This window comes from Trachypithecus francoisi, unplaced genomic scaffold (genome assembly GCF_009764315.1).
Source record: "Trachypithecus francoisi isolate TF-2019V2 unplaced genomic scaffold, Tfra_2.0 Lachesis_group15, whole genome shotgun sequence".
In the NCBI taxonomy this organism is placed as follows: Eukaryota; Metazoa; Chordata; class Mammalia; order Primates; family Cercopithecidae; genus Trachypithecus; species Trachypithecus francoisi.
In genome coordinates, this window is record NW_022681460.1 from 56,821,940 (window position 1) to 56,834,809 (window position 12,870).

At 49.5% G+C, this 12,870-nt stretch overlaps 1 protein-coding gene across 4 annotated transcripts in view; it reads right to left on the bottom strand.

Annotated features, from left to right (window-relative positions):
• The window catches only part of SYNJ2 (synaptojanin 2), a 119,262-nt gene that overhangs the window by 80,756 nt on the left and 25,636 nt on the right, over positions 1-12,870 (bottom strand). For 3 of the 4 annotated variants that reach the window (XM_033234945.1, XM_033234944.1, XM_033234947.1), the window contains exon 2: positions 1,538-1,624. In XM_033234945.1, the coding sequence (XP_033090836.1) occupies positions 1,538-1,624 (87 nt within the window). Of the gene's footprint in view, positions 1-1,050; positions 1,373-1,537; positions 1,625-12,870 lie in introns of those variants that run through there. The other variant, XM_033234946.1, reaches the window with a different exon arrangement.

Consider the following 12,870-nt stretch of genomic DNA (forward strand, 5'->3'; position numbering starts at 1 on the left):
CAAGCGTTGGGAGGCAGCTGGATCCGAGTTCAAAACCCAGCTAAGCTTCTGACCTAAGGCAAGTTACTTGAAGCTTCTGAGCCTGTTCCCTTTACTGTAAACAGGGACAACGATGCATTATCACAGTAGCCTAGTTTTAGGATTAAATAAGTGAATGTATGTCTAGCTCTTGGCACGAAACAGACATTTCCTAAATGCACTTTGTCATGTGGTACTGTGTGTTTTTCCTAAATGCTATTTGGAAATGATCACTGTAATCGTCACAGTTCAGGGAAAAACATTCCATGACAGAAAACACCCAGACAAGGAATGGCCAACATAACCGTGCTTTTCTGGCAGCTTTGAAAATCCTCAGTATCTGAAAACAGCTGCCGTAAGCAGGGAAGGGAAGTGTGCACTTGGCTCAGGGAAAGCCCGAATCTGGACAACCCATACAGCCATTCCCATCTCAGCCAGGTGGGACCAAGAATCAGGAATGCAACTGGGCTCTGTCTCGGCCCCAGAAATCACAGGAGATGTCCATAGTCAGGTCACAGATAGCGAGGGGGGCCCTGAGAGAGGAGGAAGGAAACGGGTGGTGGAACTAAGGGCCCCAGGGCTCCCGAGCTCCAGGAACAGCAGAGGTTGGCTGTGACCACCCATGACAGCCGGGCACCACCGGCTCACCCTCAAGTCTCTCAGAGTGCGCAGAGATGCCCACGTCTTCCTGGAAGTTCTCTCCCTTTGCAAGTTAGATCGCACTGTCCCTTCCTCTCCCTCCCACCCCACACTGACTGTCACACATCAGTGGCTTTTCTCTCCTGCCGACAACTTCCAGCCCACCCCTGTGCCCCCTGGCATCTGCCCTGGTCCCTGTCCTCACCCACCTGCCTTGGCACACCTTCTAGAGTACTGCAGACAATGCCCTGGGCAGAAGCCCCAGACCAGACTTTCGAAACACTTAGGCCCTCGCCGGCAAGCAATGAAGACGAGCTTCCCTGGCACAGGTTTGGGGTGCTGGGAGCCCCACCCTGCCCCAGCACAGGCAGATGATAACCAGGCAACACTCACCTTGACTGCCCCACCTGCATGGAGGAGCAGGTTCCGAGGCATAAAGAAACATCTTAAAAGAGAAGCGAGGTTGGCCAGGCACGGTGGCTCATGCCTGTAACCCCAGCACTTTGGGAGGTCGAGGCAGGCAGATCACCTGAGGTTGGAGTTCCAGACCAGCCTGACCAACATGGAGAAACCCCGTCTCTACTAAAAATACAAATAATTAGTTGGGCGTGGTGGCGCATGCCTGTAGTCCCAGCTATTCAGGAGGCTGAGGCAGGAGAATCGCTTGAACCCAGGAGGCAGAGGTTGTGGTGAGCCGAGATTGCGCCCCTGCACTCCAGCCTGGGCAACAAGAGCAAAACTCCGTCTCAAAAAAAAAAAAAAAAAAGAGAGAGAGAAAAAAGTGGTCAAACAGAACGCCTGCACTGAGGCCCCTCCCGACGCAGAGGCTCCTGCCCACCGGGGAGCCTGGCGCCTGCTCCTCCAGCAAGCGGCTACTCACCAGATTTCAGCCTGAGCTCCCCCAGGCAGCCGTACGCGTCCGTGAGCTTGCCATACTGTCCTTTAATGACTTCCTTTTCTTCTGGAGCTGGGGGAGAAACACATCACAGAAGGCATCAGCGAGCGTCTCCTGCTCATTCCTGTTCATTCACACCCGGCTTGCCAAGCTGGCTTCCCACCCACTCCAAAAAGAAAACACAAAGACAATAGCTCGGCCCACAAACACCAAGTGTGGAGGTTTTATGATTCGCGAATCACAGAGCTGCAAGGATTCAGACCTTCCCACCAACAGCTTGCTCTCTGGAAGTGCTGACAGCTTCCTGAGGGCTGGAGGAGCTGGGGTCCTGGGGTTCTGGTATCTAGCTAGGGGCAGGCACCTGGGACCTGGCCCTATTACTCTACTTTGCTGTCCCTGTCTACGGGTATCATCCACTAGAGACTACATCCTGGAGGTGCCCACTCACCCCAAGGCACCTGTGGAGGTGGTAACTTGGGGAGACTGGGCAGAGGTGCCTGTGTACCACTGAGTGCCCAGGGCCTGGGTCCAACCCATCCCAAGGCAAGCTGCGTGCCTTGCCTGCCGGGTCTTTGGCAGTGATTGTCCATGCCCAAGCCAAGGCACGGACTAGTTTTAAAGCAAAACTGACAGAGGGAAGAACCATTAGGCACAGGGAGTCCTAACCTCTCCAATGAGGCCACAGGCCCTTCTGGCCATGACGGGGCAGGTCTTTAGACCCCTTCTCAGAATAATGTTTTAAGTGCACAGAACAAAATACAAACATAGATGAACCTTGAAAATATTACGCTACATGAAAAAGGCCAGTCACAAAAGACCTCAGAAAGATTCCATTTTGGCCGGGCACAGTGGCTCACTTTGTAACCTGTAACCCCAGCACTTTGGGAGGCGAAGGCGGGCGGATCACCTGAGGTCAGAAGTTCAAGGCCAGCCTGGGCAACATGGTAAAATCCTGTCTCTACTAAAAACACAAAAATTAGCTGGGCATGGTGGCGCACGCCTGTAGTCCCAGCGACTCGAGAGGCTGAGGCAGGGGAATGCCTTGAACCCAGGAGGCAGAGGTTGCAGTGAGCCGAGATTATGCCACTGCACTCCAGCCTGGGCGACAGAGTGAGATGCCGTTTCAAAAACAAGGTTGCAGTGAGCCGAGATTATGCCACTGCACTCCAGCCTGGGTGACAGAGTGAGACTCCGTTTCAAAAACAAGATTCCATTTCTATGAAATGTCCAGAACAGGCACATTTCTACAGACAGAAAGTAGATGCTGTGGTTGTCAGGGGCTGAGACTGGAGAAAGGGGGAATGTGGATAATTGCTAATGAGTATGAAGTCTCTTTTAAGGGGGCCAAAAACATTCTAAAATTAGATTATGGTGATGGTGATGGTTACATGGAGTTGTATACTTTAATGAGTAAGTTGTATGGTACAGAAATTATATCGCAATAAAGCTGTTATAAAAATCAAGAAAATAAATACGATCACAAATACCAATCTTATTGAAATCTAGTTATCAAAATATTTTTAAAATGTTATAGCATAGTAATCTATGTGCCTTATCAGCATATTAAATCGCAAAATCCAGTGGGGTGTATTAACCACCTTAATTTAAAACTAGTGATGAGAACAAATGCCATTTCAAGATATCTGAAACAATGCTAATGTGATGTGGAGATATCTGTAATTGCAATTGGTGACAGGGTCAGCGATATGGCTAACCCACATTGATGACGGGTCAGAGATATGGCTAACCCGCATTGGTGATGGGTCAGAGATATGGCTAACCTACATTGGTGACAGGGTCAGAGATATGGCCAACCCACATTGGTGACAGGGTCAGCGATACGGCTAACCCACATTGGTGACAGGGTCAGCGATATGGCTAACCCACATTGGTGACAGGGTCAGTGATATGGCTAATCCACATTGGTGACGGGTCAGAGATAAGGCTAACCCACATTGGTGACGGGTCAGAGATATGGCTAACCTACATTGGTGACAGGGTCAGAGGTATGGCCAACCCACATTGGTGACAGGGTCAGAGATATGGCTAATCCATGTTGGTGACAGAGTCAGAGATGTAGCTAACATACTGGTTTTGTTGCCTGCCTTCCTAATTAGAGGAAATGCTACATTTCAGGTAGGATTGATAAAAATAAAGATGGACTTTTCTCCCCACCCAAGAAAACCAATCTTCAAATCCTATGCACAGAACCCTTGAGGAGCTTTGGGCCCCAGAAGAACCCTTGGGCTGGATGGAACCATTTCTACATCATCATGGAGGTAAGAAAAGGGGCAGCTGGTTCCCTCTCTACCTCATTGTCTTAAGCAGCCGAAAAGGATTCTTAGACTGTCTCAACTCCCACAGTTAAGGAATTTCAACCAGGAACTAAGATCCTAAAGTGAAATGTTAGAAAGGAGAAAATGACAGAAAACATCAGCCCCTCATACCAAGCCCTCAGAGCAGATGGACTGTGAACTGACTTTCATCACTTCCTGCTGTCTCTAAAGATGTTGACTCAGAGAGGCAAGTGTAGAAAGCTTGGACGAGCATTTGAAGCAGGTGAACTTTGTTTTAGCTGACACGCATCCCAACACCCCAACTCAAAAGATCCACCATGCCACATTTTCCAGTGCAGTCTTGATTTCCACGTTCCTCTCAACCATTCCCATCCCCCTCAAAGGCACTTGTCCTCATCAGACCACAAGTCTTAAATGGGATTGGAAATACATTCAGACAGTCCCATCCTCCCCTCTGAAGCTCTTCCCACCCTCAGCCCCCCAGGAGCAGCTGCTGGCAGCCCTAGAGCTGCCTCTCTCAGGAACCAGCATGGACTGGCTGTTCCTGCCTCGTGCTCCTCTAGCAAGCACAGGAGGACAGAAGGTAGGCACCAGGGCCTCACAACATGACCTGCTACCACCCACCAAACAGACAGCTCTGTCCAGGCTGGTGCTCAGGACACAGCTGGTGGGGCAGAGAGTCAGGATAGACTGTAAGACCAGAGACCTCCCCTCCTCCATTTCTCTAGGCAGGACTGATGGTAAGACGTGATTTAAAGAGCAGGACTGATTATCAGTATAGCTTGAGAGGCCAGCAACTTGAAAATATACTCAATTCCCATTATTCACAGTAGCTATGTTCCATAGAGTTACCCGCAGATATTGAAGCAAGCAGCACTCCTAAGGGAAATGCAGAGTTAGGTTCCTGAAAGCCTTGGGTTAGAACATTTTTGTCAACCAATCAATATATAAACTTGTTTTATGTGTTTTTCTGTTTAAAAGACACCTTACTGAATAAACAGATGGCTCTCAACTTACAATGGGGTCATGTCCTGATAAACCCAAGGTAGGCTGAAAATATCCTAAGTTGACAATGCATTCAATACACCTAACCTACCAAACACCATAGCTCAGCCTGCCTTCCACCTACCCAGACCACTTACATTAGCCTAGAGCTGGGCAAAATCATGAAATACAAAGCCTACTTTCTGATAGTGTTGAATATCTTATGTAATTTAAAGACTATTGTACTGAAAGTGAAAAACAGAATGGTCCCACGGGTACTTAAAGGATGGTTTCTACTGAATGCATATTGCTTTCACACCGTTGTAAAGTTGAAAAATCATAACTGGAATGAACCATCATAAGTCAGGAATCATCTGTACAGTGTTGATTCGTTAACACTGAACCAGTGGCACTAGAACACAAACCTGTATATAGTTTATCAAACACATATATTTTTCCCATAAGGCACATCACTGCCTTCTTACACTAGAAACACTAGACAGCACTTCCAAACAGTGAAACCACAAAGAAAAAGCACAAAACATGAAAAATATGGCGCTAAACAAATCACAAAAACCACGTTCATTTACACCAAGAGGGTGAAACAAGATGGCAAGGCATCCTTTTCAGCTGGGAACAGGCTCATCGGGTGACACATTTTCACCACTCTGCTGGTGTCCATGAGTTCCGATCTTCGGGTGACAAATTTTAGAGAGCAGGTGAATTTACAAATATGGAATCCACAAATAATGAGGATCCACTGAACATGGTTTAAGGACCTAGCAAAGACCATGAGGAGACTTACTAGGAAAACAGTCATTCATCAGCCTCAATGTGAATTAATCTGTACAAGGGCTCTTCACCTGGGGTGACAGAGGAAGCCCCTGACAGTCACTGGAGCTTCAAGGGATAGCTCTCGGGGGAATCTGTATACAAAATTATATTCAAAATTATATGCAATTTTTTTTTTTTGGAAAGAGTCTTGCTGTGTTGCCCAGGCTAGAGTGCAGTGGTACAATCTCAGCTCACTGCAACCTCTGCCTCCTGGGTTCAAGCAATTCTTCCACCTCAGACACCCAAGTAGCTGGGATTACAGGCGTGCACCACCATACCCAGCTATTTTTTATAGTTTTAGTAGGGACGGCATTTCGCCATGTTACCAGGCTGGTCTTGAACTCCTGACCTCAAGTGATCTGCCCACTCGGCCTTGCAAAGTGCTGAGATTACAGGCATGAGCCACTGTGCCTGGCCAAAACTGTATGCAAATTTTTGATAAGTATTTTTATGGGGGCTAAAATCCCATTTTCAACAGAATCTCAAGAGTTCAGTGCCCCTAAAAAGGTTAAGAACCAGTTTAATGTATGAATATTTTTCCCAATGCTCACTTGAATTTGATTGGGTTTTCTCTGGGGAAGGGAGAATGCAGAGTAACCTAAAGATAATCAGTGAAATCAGCAACCTTTACGAGCAGCCAGAAGCCCCTCGTCTTGAGGACTAAGCGGACTCTGCCGGCAGCGGGGTGGGGAGTTACAGAAAAAGAAGTGCCTAGGATATTAGGTTCGCAGGGTCACTTAGAAAAGTACTGGGAAGCCACTGTCCCACCTTTTCTATCAGCCCGCCTCAAAAGCTCAGAATGGTGGCAGAAAGGCATATTAGCCTCCTTTACTACTGCAACAAATGACTATAAACAGTGGCTTAAGCAGCACAGACTCATGACCTTACAGTTCTGCGCTCAGAATTCTGAAATGGGTTTCGCTGGGCTGAAAGGAAGGTGTCGGCAGGCCTGCATCTGCTCTGAAGGCTGCAGGAGAAAATCCATTTACTTGTCTCTCGCAGCTCTCAGAGGCTGCCTGCATTCCTTGGCTCTCGGCTCCTTCCTTCTTCTTCAAATTCAGCAATTGCAGCAATCAGATCCCTGCTTCCATCCTCCCATTTCCTTCCCTCTCCCTGCCTGGCCTCCCTCTTCCAGCTTTTAAGGACCCTGTAAGTGCAATGGACTCATCCAGATCATCCAGGATAATGCCTCCTCTTAAGGTCCTGATCACATCTGCAAAGTCCTCCTGCCATGTAAGTGCCACATTCACAGCTTGGGAAGGAGGACGTGGGCCTTCCAGCCCACAGGTCTCCTGCCTCTGCTCACACACTGATGAAGGGTGAGGAAGAGAAGGAGGTATCCTTTCCCTCAGCATCTGCTTGGAGGCAACGCCAAACCCACTGGTAAGGCACTCAGACTATGTCACACACCTACAGGGCCCTCCTGGGAGGCGGGCCTATGAAACCCCAACTTCACAGGCAGAATCAAAGGCCATGTGCATTGCCAAATGTCTTCCCCCAGCCTTCAGGTACTGCAGACAGGGCTGGAGAGAGGTGAATCAGCAGTTCTCAGTGCTCCATCTCAGTAGATAAGCTGACAAATGCAATAAAATAATTATGACACCAAAAATACCTATTTCAACCCTAGCAGCTTTACAAAGCCTTGAAACGGAACCCGTAAGCCCTGGTATGATCCGGGTCTGACTTTGTGAACCGTGAAACAAGGAGGCCTTTGTGCATTCATTCAACTATGCGAATAAGCCTGACCAAATAAAACAAAATGACAGGAAATTGCTAAACAAAGTGTTGTGGCCAAATCCACACTTGAGGGGTGGGAAGATGGCCCTGGGAGAAGCTATGCAAACAAAAGTGACCCCCTGCCCTGGTGCATTACAGATGACAGGTGTGGACTTTACATCCCTGTCACTGGGAAAATTAAGCACGAGTAAAAACACGACTTTCTATCCTCATATTTTAAAAACAAACAAAACCCAACAGCACCACCTTGTCCCATTCCAATGCTGTCAATTATTGACTCCTTGAGAAAAATACCTTCACCTCTGACTTATACAATACGGGAGCTCAAAACAGGCCTTGACCATGGTGGACAGGAAAATCACGAGATGTTTCTCCACCATGAACAGACTCACAGTAAACAAACTGGGAGACCCCAGGCAGCAGAACTTCATTCTCTTCTGGGTCCAGAGGCCAGAGAGCTGAAATCCAGGCATCAGCAGGTCTCCTCTGATACCTGGAGCCAGGACCCGCCTTACCTCGCCCTGCGTCTGGTGTTTGCTGCTGGTCCTGTCCTTGGCATTCCTTGCCTATGGCTTCCTCAGTCCAGGCCCTGCCTCAGTTGTCACGTGGCAATTCTCTCACCATATGTCCCCTGATTGTTATGTGGCCATCCTCTCCCCGCACGGTGTCCCCCAGTTGTCATGTGGCCATCCTCTCATGTGTCCCCCCGCCATTATGTGGCCATTCTCTCCCTGTGTGTCCCTCCACCATTATGTGACCATTCTCTCCCCATGTGTCCCCCCATCATGACATGGCCATCCTTTCCCTATATGTCCTCCCATCATCATGTGGCCATTCCCTCCCCACGTGTTCCCTGTCATCACAAGGCCATCCTCTCCCCACATGTCCCCTGTCGTCACAAGGCCATCCTCTCCCCATGTGTCCCTCCACCGTCACGTGGCCACCCTATCCCAATATGTCCCCCCCCATCATCACATGGCCATCCTCTCCCCACGTGTCCCTCCATTGTCACGTGGCCAGCCTCTCCCCACGTGTCCCTCCATTGTCACGTGGCCAGCCCTCTCCCCATGTGTCCCTCCATCATCACGTGGCTATCTTCTTAGAACAGCAGCCACAATGGATTAAGGGCCCACCCTACTCCAGTATAACTTCATCTCAGTGTTACAACTGCAACAACCCTATCTCCAAATAAGATCCCCTTCTGAGGTCCCAGGGGTTAGGACTTCCACATATCCTTTTGGAGGACACAATTCAGCTCAAACACTTGGTCATCTTTTCACTTAGTGGGCCTGTCCTTTTAAAGCCTGACTGCCCCATCGACCGTCTCTCCAGTAAGCTTCCTTTATTCCTGCAGTGCCTTCACCTCCAAGTCCTACCCTGACCCTTCTGATGTATCAGGAGCACGCACCCCACCCCAGGAGGCAGGGGCCTGGCAGCCTCATTGCCCACCTCTAGCACTCCCAGAGGCCTGGCTTTCCAGGAGGTTGGTTCCAGAGTCACCCCACACCCTACTTGCCCCCAAACAACTGTATTTTCTCAATTAGGTTTGAAGGAAGAAGAAATCCTTTTTGCTCTCCAAAATGGAGGTGACAACACGGATGTCTACACACACCAGGAAGGTAACAAATGAATCTGGCCAGGCATGGTGGCTCGCACCTGTAATCCTAGCACTTTGGGAGGCCAGGGCAGGAGGACTGCCTCAGCCCAGGAGTTCAAGACCAGCCTGGGCAACACAGTGAGACTCCATCCCTACAAAAATTTTTTTTATAAGTAACCAGGCATGGTGGTGGGAACCTGTGGTCCCAGCTACTTGGGAGGCTGAGATAGGAGGACTGCTTGAGCCCAGGAGGTCAAGACTGCAGTGAGCTGTGATTGTACCACTACCCTGTCTCAAAAACAAATAAACAACAAAATGAAGCTGCTGGAAGGGCTTTAGGTGAGCAGAGAACACACACCAGCCAAGTGCCAGTCATGCCCACCAGCCCAGTACTGCCAGGCTGCAGCATTTCCAGGAGACAGGGCATCCAGACCTTCCAGTGCTGGCAACCATCCCCATTTATTTTAAGCACTGCATAGGCTGGAAGCACACCTCTGCAGACTGGATTTGGCCTGCCCATTTGCAACTTCTGTCCCCCCTTTCTCGATAATCTCAGAAATAGACAGACTCTTCCTATCTCCCACGCTTTTAGTTGCATTTCCTGTAAGTTTTTCCACATGAGAATATCTTTGCTTGCCCTCTGGCTGGCCACAAATTTCTGGCCTTTTGAAGAAAGCCCTCCCTTCTACCTCCTCAGCCCCCTTCCTCGACCCCTCTTGCCAGAGATTTGGCCACTGGCTCAGTGGACACATCTTCATGCCTTCTGTGGCTGGCACCCTTCCAGGCACAGAGACACTGCAGTGAACCAAACAGATGGAAACCATCCAGCATTTGGCAGTGGCCAAGAGGAACAGGAGGAATGAATGGATGAGTGATGGCAGGGGGTGCAGACTGAGGTGGGGTGGGAGGCTGGGGTGGGGGCACCGCCGAGAAACAGCCAGGAAGGTGTGGGCGCTGTTCGAGCTTCCTGCCAGGGTGGACAGATAAGATCAATAAGTGCAATATAGACAGTGACACGAGGGGAGCAGAAAAAGTGAGCAGGGAGTAGGGGACGAATAGTGGGGAAGGGGAAGTGACATTTTAGATGGTGTCATCTCAGAAGGCCTCATTGCAAGGGTGACATCTGAATATGGACCTGAAGGAAGCCAGAGAGACAGCTGCATGGAGAGCAGAGGAGCACTGTAGGCCCAGAAGGGCACGTGCAAAGGTCCTGCGGCAGAAGCACTCCTGACCTGTGCAAGCCCCAGCAAGGTGGGCAGTGTGACTGAAGGTTCATGGAGGAAGTGGAGTGGGGAACACACTGCACAGAAGTTTGAGGTCACAAAAAGGTTTTGGGTGTCACTCTGAGTGCCACTGCAGGGGTCTGAGGTTCATCCTGCCTGCTATGTTGAGAACTGACTCTAGAGGAACAAGGAGAGAAGGAAGGAGACCAGTTAGGAGGTGCTAGCGCCAGCTGGGCAAGAAAGAACTCTAGCCTGTACCAGGGCGCAGCAATGGAAGAGCTGAAGAACAGTCCAATTCTGGAGACAGACAGACAGACAGACACACACACACACACACACACACATGCTTTTTAGTTGTGGAACTTTCCAAAGAAAAGTAGGATGACATAATAAACCCTTGTACCCTCCTTATCACACACCCACCAGCTCCACCTGCTCCCAACCCACGCCCAGGCTACCCACTGTCCTATACCTTAGATCAGCTCAACTCAAAACGGGCTCCTCAGACCAGCAGCACCAAGCATTAGAAATACCTTACAGGGCCCACCCCCCGCCTTGTGAATCAGAAGCTCTGGGCTCAAGACCTAGAAAGCTGTTTTAATGAGCCATCCAGGGGACTTGAATGCATGCCAAAGCTTGAGAAGCACTGCCCTAGGTTATTTTGAGTAAATTCCAGGCATCATATTATTTCATCTATAAATATTTCAGTAAGAATCGAGAAAAGATAAGAGTTCTTTTAAAAAACACAACCATGGCCAGACGTGGTGGCTCATGCCTGTAATCCCAGCGCTTTGGGAGGCTAAGGGGAATGGATCACCTGAGGTCAGGAGTTCAAGACCAGCCTGAACAACATGGTGAAACTCCATGTTACTCTCCACAATAGAGGTGACAAAGCAGATGTCTACACACACCGGGCAGATAACAAATGAAGCTAGCTAGGCATGGTAGCTCCCTCCCTGTAATCCCAGCACTTTAGGAGGCCAGAGCAGGAGGACTGGCTGAGCCCAGGAGTTCAAGATCAGACTGGGCAACATGGTGAGATTCCATCCCTACAAAAATTTTTTTTGTAATTAGCCAGGTGCGGTGGTGGGAGCCTGTGGTCCTGGCTACTTGGGAGGCTGAGACAGGAGGATTGCTTGAGCCCAAGAGGTCAAGACTACAGTGAGCTGTGATCACACCACTATCCTGTTTTTAGTCTCTACTAAAAATATAAAAATTAGCCGGGTGTTGTGGTGCATGCCTGTAATCCCAGCTACTCGGGAGGCTGAGGCAGGAAAATTGCTTAAACCTGGGAGGCGGAGGTTGCAGTGAGCCAAGATCACGCCACTGCATTCTAGCCTGGGTGACAACAGCAAAACTCCATCTAAACAAAAACAAAAACAAAACACAACCGCAATACCATTATCACATCTAAAAAGAAGTTGCCAGCAATTCCTCAACATCATCGCATATCTGGGTATATTTTGAAGGTGGAAACACGGACAGATTGGCTATGGGATATGAGAGAAAGACAGGGTTCAAGGATGATGCCATGTTCATTGCCTGAACAATGGAAGGGATGGAGTGGCCCTGGCATGACAGCAAAGACTGAGAGGACAAGTCTGGGCAGAGCATTGGCTGGGACCAGACATGCTGTGGCTCTGTTGCAGCCCCGCGTGGAGGCTGAGGACAGAGCTCTGCAAGTCTAGAGTCCAGCAGAGAAGTCTGGTTGGAAAGATCCCCCAGGCGTCCCCAGCAGACAGTTATTTACAATCATGAGGCTGGGTGTGGTGGCTCCCACCTCTAATCCCAGCACTTTGGGAGGCTGAGGTGGGAGGATCACTTGAGCTCAGGAGTTCAAGAACAACCTGGGCAACATAGGGAGACTCCATCTCTAAAAATATAATAAAATATATTAATCGGGCAAGGTGCGCACACCTGTGGTCCCAGCATCTTCAGAGGCTGAGGTGAGAGGATCATCTGAACCGGGGAGGTGGAGGCTGCAGTGAGCCATGATTGTGCTACTGCAATCCAGCCTGGTTGACAGAGTGAGACACTGTCTCAAAAATAAATAGATCGGTGCCATGGCTCATGCCTGTAATCCCAGCACTTTGGGAGACTGAGGTGAGTGGATCACCTGAGGTTAGGAGTTCAAGACCAGCCTGGCCAGCATGGTGAAACCCCACCTCCACTAAAAATACAAAAATTAGCCAGGTGTGGTGGCACACACCTGTAATCACAGCTACTTGGGAGGCTGAGGCAGGAGAATCACTGGAACCCAGGAGGCGGAGGTCGCAGTGAGCCAAGATTGCACCACTGCACTCCAGCCAGGGTGACAGAGCGAGACTCCGTCTCAAACAACAACAACAAAAATTAGCTGGGAGTGATGGCGTGCACCTATAATCCCAGCAATAAAATAAAATAATCATGAGGTTGGAGGGGATCCCCTAGGGAGTGAGTGGGGGGCACCGACTTCTGGGTGCAGCATGCTTGAAGGTCAGGGTGGACTGAGAAGTGACCAAGAAGATACAACAAAACTCAGCAGTGTGTGGCATCCTGGCAGCCAGGAGAAGAAAGCGTTTCAAGAAAGCAAGAGTGGTCAGCAGGTCAGAGGCTGCTGCTGTGTCTATAATCTGAGGACTGAGGACTGATCACTTTAGTTAGGCA